We start from the raw sequence: 17,370 nt of genomic DNA, 5'->3' as shown, positions 1-17,370 counted from the left end.
GCACAAGCAGGGGGAGTGGCAGGCAGAGAAAAGCAGGCTGTCCACTGAGCAAGAAGCCCAATGGGGAACTTGATCCCAAGACACTGGGATCATGACCTGAGCCGGGGGGTTAACCGACTAAGCCACCCAGGCATCCCTTGGAAAGCAAAAATCTCCTGACCTGAGCCAAAACTTAAGAGTCAGATGCCTAATCAGCTGTGCCACCCAGGTGCCCTAAAAATGGGATGATAATTTTTTAAATGGGATAATTATATAAATAATAACATGTAACAATTTATATATGTGCTGTATCTGGCTTTTATCACTCAGTGAAGGTAAACTCTTCATCAGATTTAATTAATTCTTATGAATGGTTGCATAATATCTCACCACTATGAAAGTAATATCAATTTATTTAACTATATCTCTAATTAATAGTCAAGATGCTTTTACTTTTTTGCCACCATAAATAAGTAATAGCTCTAACACTTAATATGTACCACATGTGAAACATTTTTTTTTTTTTTTAGCATTTTCCATGTATAAAGTCAGAGTTAAGGTTATTTTTTCCTGTTACAGGAAACTGAACAGGGATGGGTAAGAAACTTGACCAAGGCTGTACAGCTGATAGGCAACAGCCTGGTGGGTGTGGCCCATAGTCCCTTTCACTGAACTACTTCTACACAGGCAGTAATTGACACAGGTATACATACATTCTAATGAAATGGTGCTTTACTTCTAGTTGACAGTTTTCTAGGAATTACTGTGGAAGAATATGTGAATATTTTATATTGATAAATTGCTTTGCAAAAAGGCTGCGATAGTTTGCATTTTCACCAGCAGTGTATGCGAGTGCAGTTTCTTCCATCAGATTATCATTTAAAAATATGTGTATTTATTATTTCTTTTTTGCCAGTCTAGTGGGTGAGAAGTGGTATTTCACTGTTATGTTTACATGCTTTCGGACAGTAATGAGGTTAAGCATCATATGCTTATCAGCTATTTGGATTAACTCTACTACAAGTCCAAAGTCTGCAGGACGCGCGGGCAGGCTGGAGACCACAGAAGTGCTAATGCCCTCAAATTCAAAAGCTATGAGGCTGAAAACCCGGTCCTCTGTTCAACACATTTGTAACAACTAATCCTTTTAGTAGCCTTTCTGCAGCTGCTTATGGTCAGACTGCCTGGGCTTGATGTCTAACTCACCATTTACTAGGGACTGAGTTCTTTAAAATAACAGTAATAAAAATCTGTTTCATAGGATTCCTGGGAACACAGAAGGAATGGCTTCTTACTTTATAACTTTCCCCTGTTGTTATTGGTTCTATTATAGGGATTTGCCATTGCTTTTTTTTTCTGAGATTTTATTTTAAAGTAATCTCTACACTCAACCTGGGGCTTGAACTCACAACACCAAGACCAAGAGTACATGCCAAGATCAAGAGTACACACTCTACTGACAGAGCCAGCCAGGTGCCCCAGGATTTGTCATAGCTTTTTGAGTAAATTGCAAGAATATAGGGATGCAATCATGGCCTTCCACTTACAAGACATACCTCTTTTTTTTTTTTTTTTAAGATTTTATTTATTTATTTTAAAGAGAGAGTGGGTAAGTACAAGCAGGGAAGGAGCAGAGTGGCAAGCAGACTCAGCGCTGAGTGCAGTGCCTGGCGTGACGCTGCATCTCAGGACCCTGAGATCATAACCTGAGCTGAAACCAAGAGTCAGACAGTTAACCTGCTGAGCCACGCAGGCACCCCAGGGGGAAGAAAAATCTTAACATAATCATGTGTCTTGGAACCTTCTGTCCCTAATTAACAGTCTGTTTTATATATGTGCCTTATGTACAACAATCTAGGTTTATATAGAAGACACACAAGGGTGGATTTCAAATAAACATTCCTTGTTTCACTAATGCAAGAAATTGAACCTATCAAAGACTTTCCCTAATTGTGCTGCAGAAAATTTTAGAAATTGTTAAGTAGTAAGATGAGTCATCAAAAGAATTCTCATCTTTAGTGTGTCTACAAAATTTTAGATTTTTAAAAGTGTAAAAATTTATAGTAGAGATGAACTTCACATCTTGAGGTATTTGGGAAATCTTAGGCTAGGGGAAACACTTCAGAAGTGTCACTTAATTACTATCCTTTTGGCTTAGAAAGAGGAATGGCAAGACTCTAGGAAATTACCATCAGAAACAGACTTTTAAAACTTACCTTACAAAAAATTATCAATCTTAGAGAGTTTTGTTTGTTTTAATGTTTTAAGAGTTAGAAATGCAAATAAAGGGCCAGCACAAAGTAGTCTCACAAAAAATGATAGCTATTACTGTCACTCCCTGCCGTCAAAGATCATGTATTTTCGTATTCAGACCTTGTATTTAGACCTAGCACTTATTTGACAGCCATATAAATATTATCAAAAGAATGAGTGAATGACATCAAGGATAGACCGATTGCACTCTGTGGCCAAACCCAGGAGTTCGGGGTCGTAAGTTAGATACGGGAACCGAGAGAAAACTACGGGTAAGACAGGCCCGCCGTTGCCCATAGTCGTGAACTACAATTCCCAGCATGCAGCTAAACCCTGTTGTTGCCATGCATCCTGGGAAAGAAATCTCCGACTCTCCATTGGCTACGCAGGAGAAGCGCTTGTAGTTTGTGCAAATAACGCGGGCTTTAGCGTACGCACGCACGGAGATTGCGCAGATCGCGTCTAAGTTCTACGGAACTCATTTTAAGTAGGCATTTTCAGGACTAAAATCCGGTAGGATTTAAGAACAGTTCCACTTCCGGTAACACCGGAAGCAATTTGAAGATGGCGTCGTCCTCCTCAAACGGGCCCGGCACTGCCGACGGGAAAAGTGAATTTCGTAGCAAGAAGCCGAAGCCCGAGAACCGAGGTAAGGTTGAGCAAGAACTGAAACCTGATATTTCGATACTGAGTTACGATTGTTTTCTTTCGCTGGCTGGGGGCGTATAGCGTTGCCTTAGTCTGTTGTGTGAAGTTGAGTACCTATCAGTGTTGAGGATTGGGGATGATGGCCAGGCCTGCGGGACCGACTGGCAGGTGTGGTGCCAGCCACGTGTTCCTGCTTTTGCTAGAGGCCTTTCAAAGTAAAGATGTTGCAGAGTTTGATTGTAGAGGGCGTCGCTGGACTTTACACTTGGGGCGGTGGCTGGAAGTCGTTGACAAAATGAAGGATGGAATGGGGTAGGAATAGGAGGTCGTTATGTATATTGAGTGAACGCTTATAATAAAGGAGTGAGATAGATACGGAGAAGGAGGTATCCGGCGTGTTCTTAACGCTACTTTGTCCGTTAGTGAATTTTGGGGCATTTTATCATTATTCCTGTTCGTCAAACGAACGACACGACTCATATTCTAATTTTAGACTGCCCTACTTTTAAATTGCTGTCTTCCTTTGTAGTCTGGTTTTATACATTTTCTTCAGAATGAATGACAGGAAGAGAGGCTAGAGAAGTAGCCCAAGACCCGAGCAACCAGTCTTACTGGAAGTGTTAAAAACCTTGAACTCTCATTCTATAGGCATTAGGGTGGTATTAAAGGAGTTCTGTTATTTTTAATTATGTAACTTAGCAGAGTAGAGTCTATGTACAGCTTGAAGAATAAACCCAACACGTGAGAAGGAAGCACTCAATACCAGTAGGCAGAAAAAGCATTACCACCCTCGGAGTACATCAGATCGTATTCTTTTCCTTTACAGGACATGAGGTAACCACCCTGAATCGTTTTGATCTTCTGTTCTCTGCATAATTTTACCACCTATGCACAAAGTGGTTTGATTTTGTCAGTTTTTTACTTTTATATGAATGCAAGAAGGCTGTAGACATTCTTCTGGCTTCTTAGGCTAAACTTTTTCTTATTGAGCCAAGGAGATACATGTAGCTGTAGTTTATTCTTTTAATTTGATATTGATGAGACTTCCTTCTATGAATATCCATTTATATTTTCATTCTACTGTTGGTGGACATTTGGATTGTTCCTGTTGTTTGCTGTTATAAGCAGTGCTCCTATAAACATCTTTGTGTATCTCCTGGCTTGCATGTTCAAGAGTTTTCTCCAGATTATGTCCATGGAATTGGAATCCATGAAAGTTGGGGTATGTGCAGGTAATGCTAAATCTCTACCACAAGGGTTGTGTCAGTTAACACTCCCACTAGCAGTGGATGAGAATTCTCATTGCTCTGCATCCACACTAGTACGTGATATTATCTGCATTTTGAATTTCTGTCATTTTATAAGTATGAAATGGTGTCTTGTTGGGGTTTTAATTTGTACTCCTTATTACTAATGGGGTTGCACATCTTTTCACATGTTTTGGGGGCTATTTGGACTTCCTCTATTGTGAAACTCCTGTATTTCTTTTGCTAGGTTTTTACTTTTTATTTATTTATTTTTGTAGCTATTGAAATGTTTAAATTGGATATAGACTTGGTAAAATATACATTTTAAGTAATCACAGTTGTACAATTGGAGATTTTTGGTTTGTTTTTTTTAAAGAATATTGGGAAGTAAGTGATGTATGAAGACTAGCTAATTCTCTGTGATTTGAACCAGAAATAACAGAGTAGACGTGAGTCTAAGAAAGATAAGCAAGTTTACCTGTGGTGGATAACATGAACTACAAAGGCCTTTTTCTCAGACTTAGTGTACATAAGATCTCCTGATGAGATTATAAAAACACAGATTCTCGGGGCTCATCCCGAAGATTCAGATTTGGTAGGTCTGAGTTGGAGCCCAAGAATTGCATTTCTGACTAACTCCTGCAGGCCTGTGGGTCATACCTTTGAGGAGTACTGAATTAAAGCATAGCTGTTAGATTTAAGAGAATCCTAAAATCCAGGACCAGGAGTTTTAATAAATGATGTGGGAGATCATTTATGGCCTTAGGAGACATTTCGTTTTATTGAAGGGAGACCTAGACTGAATCACCTTTGTGTCCCCTTCAACAAGTCACTAATCTTTTTGGACTGAACGTCTTTTATAAAATGGGGAAAATAATGCTGGTTCTTCCTACTACCTTTCACAGCTGTCATGAAAGTGTATACAGAAATAAGGCATATGAAAACTCTTTGGAAAGTCTAAAACCCTATACCAGTGATTAGTAACTGAAAGTATACACCAGATTATCAGTTTTTAAGCTTTGTGTGTGTGTGCACACTCAAAAACACAAATATCTATATGCATATATATACACACACAGGCTGCAATTCAGGAAAGTCTAAAAGGTTATATTGAAAATAGTCATGTAAACAAAGTGGTATTTGGATCTTTAACTCTAATAATGTAGTGCAGTAGAAGTTTCTGGAGTACCCCACTGTCTGTCAGGCATATGCTAATTACTATGGATCCAAGGAGGATCCCTGCCCTTAAGGAACTTCGTCTTAGGAGGCTGAAGTATATACAGTCAATTTTACTAGTGTGTTGATAATAATGACAGGGGCATGTTCTTTGTTCAGTAATCTAAAGCGCATGGGAGCAGGAACTACAAGGAGAGAGTATTGGGAAGCATGTAAATGTATGCATATAAGTGTTCAAAAAAGTGTCCAGAAGAAGGGTAAAATCTTATGTATAAGTTTCTTCCCCTCTTTAGATGAATCAGAACTCCTCACTGTTCCTGATGGTTGGAAGGAACCGGCTTTTTCCAAAGAGGACAATCCCAGAGGACTCTTGGAAGAGAGCAGTTTTGCAACTTTGTTCCCAAAATACAGGGAGGCTTACTTGAAAGAGTGCTGGCCATTGGTACAGAAAGCCTTGAATGAACATGTATGCACATTTTAAATATTTCTTTGAGATTTTGCTCTTACGCTTTTACTTTTAAATAAGTATGTACACTGATGGATTTTTTTTTTTTAAAGGTGCTAGCATAACTGGTTAATTTGGTTCCTTTGTTTTATGTTTGTTTCCTTTTCTTTTTAAAGAAAAATCTTTAGAGAGAGTGCCTGTGCACATGTGTGATTGGGGGGAGGTGCAGAGGAAGAGGGAGGGAGTTAATCCCAAGCCGACTCTGTGCTGAACTTGGAGCCCTACATGGCACTTGATCTCACAACCCTGAGGTCATGACCTGAGCTGAAATCAAGAGTCAGACGCCCCTGGTTCCCTTGGTATTTTAAACAGCCTAGATATAAGCTTTGTTCTTTTTTTAAAGATTTTGTTTATTTATTTGACAGATCAAGAGAGCACAGGCAGGGGGAGCTGCAAGAGGGAGAGGGAGAAGCTGGCTCCCCACTGAGCAGGCAGCCAGATATGGGGCTTGATACAGGACCCTGGGATCATGACCTGAGCCAAAGGCAGACACTTAACCCACTGAGCCACACAGGCGCCTGAAGCTTTATTCTTATATTCCACTTGTTTTTAATTTTGTGAGTAATAGATTACTTTGAAAAATTCACATGCCTTTAAAATTTTAGGGATCTCATGGACTTCTGAAACTCACCTGTGAACTCAGGGTTTCAGGATGCCTATTCTATACTGTGATATTGCCATGTTTCTGTATAGTTTGAGTTGAGGCATGTTCCTGGGTGATTTCTTAATTTTCATTTTAAGTGGAAGATTGGGATGTGGCCAACTTTCCCCTGTATATGTTGCTGCTGCTGTTTCCCTAGAGCAGTATATTTGTTTTTGTTTTTCAAACTGTGGATTGAAACTTGTTAGTGGAGCAAGAAGTCCATTTAGTGAATATAATGAGCCTTTAAAAAAAAGAATGTACCCAAAAAGTAATAAGTAAAAAGAAAAAATAATGTATCGCATATGGTAAGGATAAGTTTCATCTTATGAAACTTCTGGTTCATTTATGTGTGTGTGTGTGTGTGTGTGTGTGTGTGTGGGCACATGTGCACACACTAGGTAGTGATATAAAATGTATTTCTCAGCTGTGTGACTGCTCCGGAGTTGTTTGTGCCCGCTAGGTATTAGGGTGGTTCAGCAAACTGCAAGCTGTTTTACCTGTCTGTATCTGAGATTGGACTCTTATAAACTCATAGAGACCCAACCTTATGTTGAATTGTTCATCACTCATTACATTGAAATATTTCTCAGAGTATGCTCTCAGTCAAAATGACATTTTGCTTTGTTGAAATCTGGTTCTTCCTATTAAGAGTTAACGCATAATTTTTCAGTTATTGCTTCTTTTTGAACCTGTGAGAATTTGTTTTTATTTTGTATTTAGCTAATACAAACCAATTAGAAAAAGTTTGAAAGGTTAAGTCCATTCTCACCCTAAGGAGCACATGGCAAATCAGAGCTGGGTCCAGGATAGGGGAGCTATACGTAGCTTTATATTTTTACCCTAGGTCTTAAGTATGGCCTCATTTGCATTGATATATATTTTTTACACTAAAAGTAATCTTTATTCCAATAAATAACAAAGTATTCTAAAGTAAGTATAAATGGTTTCAGTTGCCTGTGTTTCTTACAGTCTTTGAAATATGAAAGTAATCAGGTGTTCATTATTTATATGAACTACTTAGCTTCTTCAGGGAGGGAGTTGATAGAATTAGAGCTTAATTTACAGTAATTAGTAGTCTGATTAGGATAGGCTCTACAATTACCTAAAATTGCATTGATTTTTAGACAGTTGTGTATTTGCTCTTTCCTTTTTGCAGCACATCAATGCAACCCTGGACCTGATCGAGGGCAGTATGACTGTGTGTACGACAAAGAAGACTTTTGATCCATATGTCATCATTAGGGCCAGAGACCTGATAAAACTTTTAGCAAGGAGTGTTTCATTTGAGCAGGTAAATTCAGAATTACAAAAACTTGCTTTATTTGCATCAACGTTAGAGATAACATAACACTGCATCCCTCCCTCTTACCGTTTTCATTTTTCTGCTTCGATTTCACTAGCCTGGGCCTTGAAAATAAATGAATTTGTAAAGAATATTGATGGAATATTTTCTTCATTTTTCCAAAAGGCAGTACGAATTCTTCAGGATGATGTTGCATGTGACATCATTAAAATAGGGTCGTTAGTAAGAAATAAAGAAAGATTTGTAAAAAGAAGACAACGTCTCATTGGTCCCAAAGGATCTACATTGAAGGTACTTTTTATTAGCGGAAAACTTAAGTGTCTTCTTCTGTCATTAGTTTTTCAGTGTACTGAATTTCAACTTATTGTTCTTTTGATGTAGGCTTTGGAACTCTTAACAAACTGTTACATTATGGTTCAGGGAAACACAGTTTCAGTCATTGGACCTTTTAGTGGCTTAAAAGAGGTGAGAACTCTTTACTATCTTCCGTTAATTTTCAGCAGAGAACAAAGTAATTTGGTTATAATAGTTCATTGAATAATATACTGTTTTACAATTGCTATTTTTTTTAGAATGTGCTTTGTTTGATTTCTCCTTGGTAAATACTTTGTGCTTCATGTTATTTGAGGGCCTAACATATTATGGCCAACCTTTGGCAACTAAAGAGGTATCCATTTCCAAATTAGAAGGTCTGCACATCATCCTTGTTTCCCCTACAAATTTTAAACGGCTGTTAAAGATTTTAGTCTGTAACACATGTGGAAAATGTGTGATTACATATGCTCAAGTGATTAGAGAATTAAATGGTGATTATTATTGTTTGCAGTAACCTATATAAACCAGTAGAGGTCAGATTCTGAAAACTTCTTTCCTTTAAAATATATTTTTTTGGTCTGAATTTTAGTGGAATGTTTATTTAATGTACTGATGAACTTTTTTAACTGTCAAATTTAATGTTGTGAGAAAATCTGTGGAGCAGTTACAGTTTCTGTTAATTGCTTTGGTTGTCTGCATCTGGCTGTGAGGTCTTGTTCCCTTTCCGGGACCTATAATAGCAGTTTTGTTGGACTGCTTTCTCGTAAGTTATGTGCCCTTTTCTCATGTGGCAATAATAACTTAAATATATCGAATACCCTAAAGTTTTGTAGAGTCTAAATATATTATCTTACTTAATTTTCACAGCAGAGCCTTAAGGTAGCTTTATTTCCATACTACAAATGAGAAAGCTAGAACAGAACAATTAAGTGACTTTCCCTTATGATGTGGCATTCCCATTATTGAACACGTATTTTCTCACTCTAAATGTAGCTGCCTTCTCTCTAATTTCCACAGTTCCAAAATTTTGTATTGGTTCTGTATGTTATGTTTTAGCAGTAAAGTTGAGAAACTTCATTGTGCCCAAGAGAGGTTGACTATTAGGAAAGATCTAAAAGTCGCTCAGCAGTTGAAGGTCAATTTGGTAGTCATTGCCTGGTTCATATATTAATCCCCTTCCACTTAGTTCATTAAAGTCTTTGTAAGTGACTAATTCATTTTTCTTTGCAAATTTCAGGTTCGAAAAGTAGTTCTAGATACTATGAAGAATATTCATCCAATTTATAACATTAAAGTGAGTTAATTATATATTACTATAACAGTGGTTGTCAGACTTCTTTTAGCTACAGAAACCTTTCTTGAAATTAAATCTTTTACGGAAGCCTAATGCACAAAACAGATAAAGCAGAAGTATTTAGGGTCAATTAGAAGTAGCATTCAGCCCACTCAACTCCGCCTGAGTCCTGTAGTTACATCCGTGAAGACTTAGGTCTCTGTGGTGTGCAGTCTGATAACTGTTGAAGCGGGATCCTGTAATGTATGACATAGTTCTAATACAAAGGAAATAAGCTTCATAGAGTTGGTCATAGATGATAACAATTGAGTTTTCTTGGATGATGGGCCTATTACTTATATTTAAAGATGTGATCTTTCAAAATTCTGCCTTTTTCTATTAAACAGAGTCTGGACTATTTCAGATTGTATTGAAACTTTTTTTTTTTAATTTAATGCTCAAATTATAAACTCTTTGAGAGAGATCTGTTACATCCCTTTGTGCACAGCATGCATGATTACACTTTGAAATGTAACCATGCTGTAATGAGCTATTTTGTGAGGGGTATTTGTTAAGCAGTGCCCTTAAATTTGATGAAGTTATGGAGTCACTCTTAGACTGGGGTAGAAGAATGACTTTGACTTGCCGTGGGACATTAAAGATAGAGCTCGTCTTGTATCTGATGGCTGCTCTGCGTCCTTTGATGCTCCAATGTGTGCAGACCTCAGATGGAGCGGGGGAAGTGTGTGTTTATCTGATCAAGAGAAAGTTTACTGTTTTCTTTCCCTGTGATAATTAAAGTACTGCCAAAAACTTCCTGCTTTCAGGGAACATTGCTAATTAAGAACTCTCCTGTTCCTATGACATTGAATTTTAAAGGTTTTAATGAACTAATGGTTGAAAAGCTGAATGTCTCATCTCAGTTCTCATCTCAATTTATTTGAACATTTCTGCATTTCTTTTTTTTTTTAATTTTTTTTTTGAGAGAGAGATATTGCACACGCACACGCATGGGTGAGCAGGGGGAGAAGCAGGCTCCCTGCTGAGTAGGGAGCCCAACTGGGGGCTCGATCCCAGGGTCCTCGGATCATGATCTGAGCCGAAGGCAGACACTTAACTGACTGAGCCACCCAGGCACCTAACAGTTCTGCATTTAATCTAAATTTCTAATGGTTTTCCGATGCTTGGTTTGAGATTACTTTTTTTTATGGAATTGTTTTGCTCCTACTGAGGAGATTAAGAACTACTTGGTTTTTTTTTTGTTTTTTTTTTGCTTTTGTTTTTGTTTTAAAGATTTTATTTATTTATTTGACAGAGAGGGAGAACAAGCAGGGGGAGCTTCAGGCAGAGGGAGAAGCAGGCTTCCCGCTGAGCAGGGAGCCCAATGCAGGGCTCGATCTCAGAACCCTGGGATCATGACCTGAACTGAAGGCAGGCACTTAACTGACTGACTGAGCCAGGCGCCCCAGGAACTACTCTTTTTAATTGCATTATTTATAGGAACAATATTTATAATATCTTAGTTTGACAAATGTATGAATTATAAAATTAAAAATTCTTACTTTGTTCATGTATCTCCATGACTAAAGACCTTAATGATTAAACGAGAGTTGGCAAAAGATTCTGAGTTAAGATCACAAAGTTGGGAAAGATTTTTGCCGCAATTCAAGCACAAGAATGTGAATAAACGTAAGGAACCAAAGAAAAAAACTGTCAAGAAAGAGTATACACCTTTCCCACCACCACAGCCAGAAAGTCAGGTCAGTATTAAATGCTGAATTTCTTTACTGGAGGGGGAAACCATTTTAATCTATTTCATCAGAAGTGTGGAGAGTAATTTAGGTAGACTGTGTGTGTGTACAGGTATGAGAAACTAAAGTTAAATGTAAATAGGCTTATTTTGAGCTAAGTGCCTGCCCGTGGAGAGTGGGGGCTTCACAGTAGGAGTGTAAACTGTCTAGGTGGTTGCTGTCACTTGTGCCCCTGTAGCCACAATACCTGTTCCACGGATTACAAATAATAATAACAGTTTAACCCTTCATGCTCTCACTCTGCTTTAGCATCTTTCCTGTAACCATGTGCTATATGACCGCTCCAGTTTTGAAATCGTAAATTCTCACATCCATTCTTCTTCTAAGTTATGAATGCTTCTCATTTTATTACCTGTTTTCTGGCTTCGTTTTTTCCCCCCGAATTTCCTTTTCTCTCTTGTCCATCTCTGTTTCTTGTATGCTGCCTTTTCCTTGTTTTCATACCTGTCAGCAAAACTCTAAAACTTGATCAGTCCTAAAATTTGACTTCTTTCCCATAATGTGGCTTCTCAGCATAGCTGGAGAAAGTCTTATCTTTGGACTAAATCCACTATAATTTCACGTTTCCTACTATTGTTTGGTAATTCTGTGTGTCCTCTAAATTCTCTCTCTCTCTCTTTTTTTTTTTTTTTTTAAAGATTTTATTTATTTATTTGACAGAGATAGAGACAGCCAGCGAGAGAGGGAACAGAAGCAGGGGGAGTGGGAGAGGAAGAAGCAGGCTCCCAGCGGAGGAGCCTGACGTGGGGCTCGATCCCATAATGCCAGGATCACGCCCTGAGCCGAAGGCAGACGCTTAACCGCTATGCCACCCAGGCGCCCCTCTCTCTCTCTTTTTTTTAAGATTGTATTTATTTGACGGAGAGCACAAAAGCAGGGGGAGCTGCAGGGAGAGGGAGAAACTCCCTGCTCAGCCGGGATCCCAATGTGGGGCTCGATCCTAGGGTCCTGGGATCATGACCTGAGTGGAAGGCAGATGCTTAACCCACTCAGCCACTCAGGCACCCTGTCCTCTTAATTCTTGAAGCACCCTCTCACTCCTGGCAGATGACATTGCATTTTATTTTACGGAAATATTTAAGACCATAAAGTGAGAATTCCTTCAACTTCCTTTTCTCTCACCTATAATTTTTTCTTTTTCCATCTGAACCAGTCCTTTCTTTAACCTGTTCTTTGAGTTCTATCTTTGCCTTTCTCCTGAGGGATCTTACTTCATGATTCCCTCCCTTGGTTGTGTCTGAAAGTCTTTCCTTTCTAATAGTGCTTTGTTCTAAGCATGTAAACAGATGCACTGTCTTGTCTTCTCCACAGCCCTTTTTTGGAGTTTGAATTTCAGGGGTTTGACGAAAGGTCAGAGAGGAAAAAGAAATAATGATCATGGTGATAAAACAACGGAAGTGTTGGTTAATGAGGTCTCTTCTGTAAAAGGAAGCAAACAAAGGGACTGTTTGTTGGGGGAAAGTAGAGTGATCTTATTTACGCAACCGTCATTCCGTAACACCTGCTATACTTCTGGCCCTGTCCTGTAGTTAGTAATTGTCTTATCTTTCTTCCCTATGATTAAGCTTCTTAAAACAGTGATGTGTCAGTTGACTTATTCGGCCACTTACTTGCTTCATGACTGGCAATTTATTTAACCCATCCATGCCTCAGTTTCCCTGTACATAAAATGGAGATAATAAAACATCTTTTTCAAAGGATTATTAATGAGGATTAAATGATCAGTAATTGTAGAGAGCTTAGTAACTTAATATTAAGAGTTTAAAACATTACCTTAGATATAATAATGCTGTGTGTGAGATAAGTCAATTATATATTGAATGAATAAGCTAGTGCTTTCTCTAATTAGTATTGAATTAGTCACCAAATCCTAACAATTCTTGCTTTTCATTTTGCATGCCACTACTTTATTGCAAGCGTTTATCTCTTCTTTCTTCTGTACCTTTTATCTTATTTTCTTTAAAGATTTATTATTTGAAAGAGAGAGAGAGAGACAGACAGAGATAGAGCATGAGCAGGGGGAGGGGCAAGGGGGAGGGAGAAGCAGGCTCCCAGCGGAGCAGGGAGCCCGATGTGTGACTCCATCCCAGGACCCTGGGATCATGACCCGAGCCGAAGGCAGTCACTTAATTGAGCCACCCAGGCACCCCTCTTCTGTACCTTTTAAATGCTGCTTTGGTCTCTTTATTTCTCTCAGAAACCTGCAGTCATTTCTAAATCATAGCCCACACTCTTCACCTGGCATTCAGGTTTCTTCAGGCTTACCCCAGATTCTCTTTCCAGTTTCCTCACACCTTCCTGCATCATTGATCTCCTGTCCCATCTAAAACTGCCTGCTATGCATTTCATGAACGTATCACCTTCTTTCCTACCTCCGTGCTTTTTGCTTGTATTCCCTTCAGCTTAGAGCCCATCTCCTTTTAATGTCAGTGCCTTTATGAATCGATCATAGAGTTTTGACCTCAGTGTCTTTACCTCAAGGACATTGTGCCTTTCTTAGGGAATGACTTCTCATTTACCTTATTTCTGATGTAATTGTAAATACTGATTTCAACAGATTGATAAAGAATTGGCTAGTGGTGAATATTTTCTGAAAGCAAGTCAAAAGAAGCAACAGAAAATGGAAGCCATAAAGGTAAGACTGCCTAGCTCACAACATCGATAGCACAGTTCATAGAAACTTGAATTCCTACCTAACAATAAATTGTATTATTAACGTATTTCTTATTAATAATGCAGGCTAAACAAGCAGAAGCTCTTAGTAAGAGACAAGAGGAAAGAAACAAAGCTTTTATTCCACCTAAAGAAAAACCAGTTGTGAAACCAAAGGAAGGTAAATGCTTGTTTTCCAATTATTGGTTTGATGTTAAAGTCTGTTTGCTGAGAGGTAAACCCATAAGGGAATTTGTCTGAATCTCTTTGAGTGTTAACTAAAGACATAACTATATCTTTCATCAATTCTGTTGACATTTCATTACTCACTAATCCTAGGGATGAGACCCCGGGAGGTGTTATGTAATTTATTAGCAGCTAATGCCTATTTAAGAGTGTCCTAGATTGACAGCCTTCTCCTGACCTCTGATTGTGCTGGAGAAGAACTCTTTGTTGTGAAAGCTATAAACTAGAGCAGTGAATCTTCTGTAGATTTAAAAGTAACTAAAGCGGTGAGATCCCCGAGTTGTGTTATCATGCCTCTCAGAGCTTATCAGAGGTTATGCTTTTCTTCTCTTCACTTATGTGATCTGTGGCTTAAAGTTTAATTCCTATATTGTTATGATGGATTTCTGATCACCTTGGGCTAAAGGACACCATCAAAATAACAAGAAGATCTTAGGAGCTATTAAAAAGACAGTCTACGTGGGGCACCTAGTTGGCTCAGCTGGTTAAGCGGCCGGCTCTTAGTTTTGGCTCAGGCCATGATCTCAGGGTTCTGGGAACAACCCCCACGTCAGGCTTTGTGCTCAGCGGGGAGTCCACTAGAGTATTTTCTCTCTCCTTCTGCCCCTCCCTCCTTGCGTGCTCTAAGATGAAAAAAAGACAGAGAAAAGTTTTGTGTCTTGTCTTTCCTATTCCTAGCCTCATTTGATCCACCCTTTCCTTTTCTGCATTTTCTTTCCCACCAGTAACAGAACTCTTCCCGAAGTAATTTTCCAGAGTAGCCAGTGACACAGTGAGGGAGGGAAGTCATCACTGGCATCATTGTACCTGACTTGTTGGTCAAAACCAGACATAACATTACTATTTTAATATCCTATATTAATTACTCAGTGTTAACAGCTCTAAAAATACTGTATTTTTCTATGTAGATCATTGGTTATGTAAAAATTAAAAATGTCATAAGCAGTATAATTTCCAGTTTGCTCAGCCTGTGAGTTTTACTTTCAAGGCCATTTAGTAGCCATTTTATTTTTTATTTTTTTATTTTTTTTTAAAGATTTTATTTATTTATTCAACAGAGATAGAGACAGCCAGTGAGAGAGGGAACACAAGCAGGGGGAGTGGGAGAGGAAGAAGCAGGCTCCCAGCGGAGGAGCCTGATGTGGGGCTCGATCCCAGAACGCCGGGATCACGCCCTGAGCCGAAGGCAGACGCTTAACCGCTGTGCCACCCAGGCGCCCCTTAGTAGCCACTTTAATCTCCGTTTATAATGATTAAAAATGTAGCTATTTCATGATAGTGAAGGCTTTACATTTCTATTCAAGTTGCTGGGAAGTTTGTCTGATGATGTTTTATCTTGTGATTCTCCTATGCTCTGAATACTGCTCTTTAAATGGTGAGAAAAACCTACATTTTTTTCTCCTTCTTTCTCTTTGTTGTTCAAGCTTTTGGCATTGATTCCATGGTTGGGTTCTGTTAGGAGATGTCCATATACTCAGAGCATTATCTTTATTACCAAAACCTTGCTAAATAAAGTACTACTAGTCATTCATTCAACTAATATTTGGAAAACTTTATTTTTAAATTTTCTTTTTTTTTTTTTTTTTTTTTAAAGATTTTATTCATTTGAGAGAGAGAGCATGAACAGGGGAGGGGCAGAGGGAGAGGCAGACTCCCTACTGAGCGGAGAGCCTGATGCGGGTCTCAGTACCAGGACCCTGGGATCATGACCCAAGCTGAAGGCAGACATCTAATCAACTGAGCTACCCATGTGTCCCTGTTTTTAAATTTTCATGTGTGGTATTAGATGAAGTAGATTTTGATCTAAAGCTTAATGATTACTTAATTAAAATTATGGAAGCTAGAAGGGCTACTTGTTAATATTCTTCATGAAATGTAATTTTAAGTTATTTTAATGTGCAGAATGGAAAATTGACATATTAATGAGTACTCTGCAGTTCTAAAATATGGGAAAGTATATAAGTAAAACTAATCTCAAGTACAATTTAAGGGGAAAAATGAAGTTTTAATATTGTTAAATTCAGTAATTTAGCCTGGGTAGCTCAGTCGTTAAGCGTCTGCCTTTGGCCCAGGGCGTGATCCCAGGGTTCTGGGATCGATCCCTGCATCATGATGCACCTCTGCTGGGAGCCTGCTTCTTCCTCTCCCACTTCCCCTGCTTGTGTTCCCTCTCTCGCTGGCTGTCTCCATCTCTGTCAAGTAAATAAATAAAATCCTTAAAAAAAAAATTCAGTAGTTTAAAAAACTAATAAACTATAAAGCCATTTTCATGTGTATTTTCACTAATGTATTTTTAAAGTACTTTATGATTTGTTTTCTCTTAAATGTCTAACTTCCTTTAGGCACTTTTTTTATATTTTAGCAGGTATTTTATATTTTACAGCATGACCTTTCACAGTACTCTGAAATTATTATACCAAATACATATTCTTTATGTTTTATATGGGAAAATGTGAAAAATTACATACATCATTTTTAATTTGTCTAGCTTCTACTGAAAATAAAATTGATGTGGCCGCCATCAAGGAGAAGGTTAAAAAAGCAAAGAATAAGAAACTGGGAGCTCTTTCAGCTGAAGAAGTTAAGCTTAAAATGGAAGCAGATGAAAAAAAAAAGAAGAAAAAATAACATTAAAAAAAAACCCTGGATGAGAACTGTTTAAGCTATCTCCTTTTGTAAAGGATTTTGAGATACTAGGGCTTTTTAGTAGCCTATGTGTGAGAAGGAATACTCTGATCACATTTTTCTGAGTTTGTGTCATTCTTCAAAACAGTGTTTATATAAACAGTTGTTCTTTATAAATGTAAATTATTGTATTCTCTGTGTTTTTTGAAAAACGTCATGCTAGAAAGTGGTAGATATATCTTTGTATATATTGCACCTAATGTGTTTTGGCATGTTTTGCCTAAGCATGATTTTAGGTGTAATTTTTAGGTTGTTTATTTATTATATAAAGATTTTTGGAATGTGGTCATTGTAATTATCCATCAAATCCAGTGTTTGATGCCACTGCTTAGTCTTTAAATATAATCATGTCCCACCATTTGGTTTTGAGCAAAATAAATGCAGATTTTGCAGTGCTCTCTCTAATGTTAGCGAGTAAACAGTTAGGCTTATTTCTTTTTATAATCTCATTTTACATCATGTTTAAGATTAAACAACCCATAAGCAAAAAACACAAGGCCTCTTAAATCCCTTAATTACTATTCTGAGTCTGGGAAAATGGTAAGCCAAAGACCTCAGATTGCAAAGGCGGGGCGGGGTGGGGGGGAACCAGATGTTTAGAATTGAAGCAGCATGCAACAAGTTATGTAGAAAT

The 17,370-nt window shown here is 38.2% G+C and overlaps 1 protein-coding gene across 2 annotated transcripts; it reads left to right on the top strand.

Moving 5' to 3' along the window:
• The first annotated feature begins 2,522 nt into the window (after positions 1-2,522).
• On the top strand, positions 2,523-16,859 carry KRR1 (KRR1 small subunit processome component homolog). Of its 2 annotated transcripts, XM_008684317.2 has the most exons (10): positions 2,528-2,881; positions 5,597-5,769; positions 7,608-7,742; positions 7,920-8,045; positions 8,136-8,219; positions 9,307-9,363; positions 10,932-11,102; positions 13,711-13,788; positions 13,893-13,986; positions 16,540-16,859. In XM_008684317.2, exons 1-10 carry the CDS (start codon positions 2,797-2,799, stop codon positions 16,677-16,679), a joined length of 1,143 nt encoding a protein of 380 aa, XP_008682539.1. In that variant the 5' UTR covers positions 2,528-2,796; the 3' UTR covers positions 16,680-16,859. The 2 variants fall into 2 exon arrangements, with proteins under 2 accessions (XP_040493207.1, XP_008682539.1); XM_040637273.1 differs by lacking the exon at positions 9,307-9,363 and having other exon boundaries at positions 2,523-2,881.
• The last annotated feature ends 511 nt before the right edge of the window (positions 16,860-17,370 follow it).

This window comes from Ursus maritimus, unplaced genomic scaffold (genome assembly GCF_017311325.1).
Source record: "Ursus maritimus isolate PB19 unplaced genomic scaffold, ASM1731132v1 scaffold_21, whole genome shotgun sequence".
NCBI lineage: Eukaryota > Metazoa > Chordata > Mammalia > Carnivora > Ursidae > Ursus > Ursus maritimus.
The sequence above is the reverse complement of the archived record's forward strand: the minus strand, read 5'-3'. Positions and strand labels throughout refer to the sequence as shown.

What these genes read in the sequence shown, in the direction of transcription:
- KRR1 (XM_008684317.2), top strand. Translation starts at nt 2,797, where the DNA reads ATGGCGTCGTCCTCCTCAAACGGGCCCGGCACTGCCGACGGGAAAAGT. An exon ending in ATCCAATTTATAACATTAAA is followed by an intron (nt 9,364 to 10,931) that starts GTGAGTTAATTA and finishes CCATGACTAAAG; the next exon opens with ACCTTAATGATTAAACGAGA. An exon ending in AGTTGTGAAACCAAAGGAAG is followed by an intron (nt 13,987 to 16,539) that starts GTAAATGCTTGT and finishes TAATTTGTCTAG; the next exon opens with CTTCTACTGAAAATAAAATT.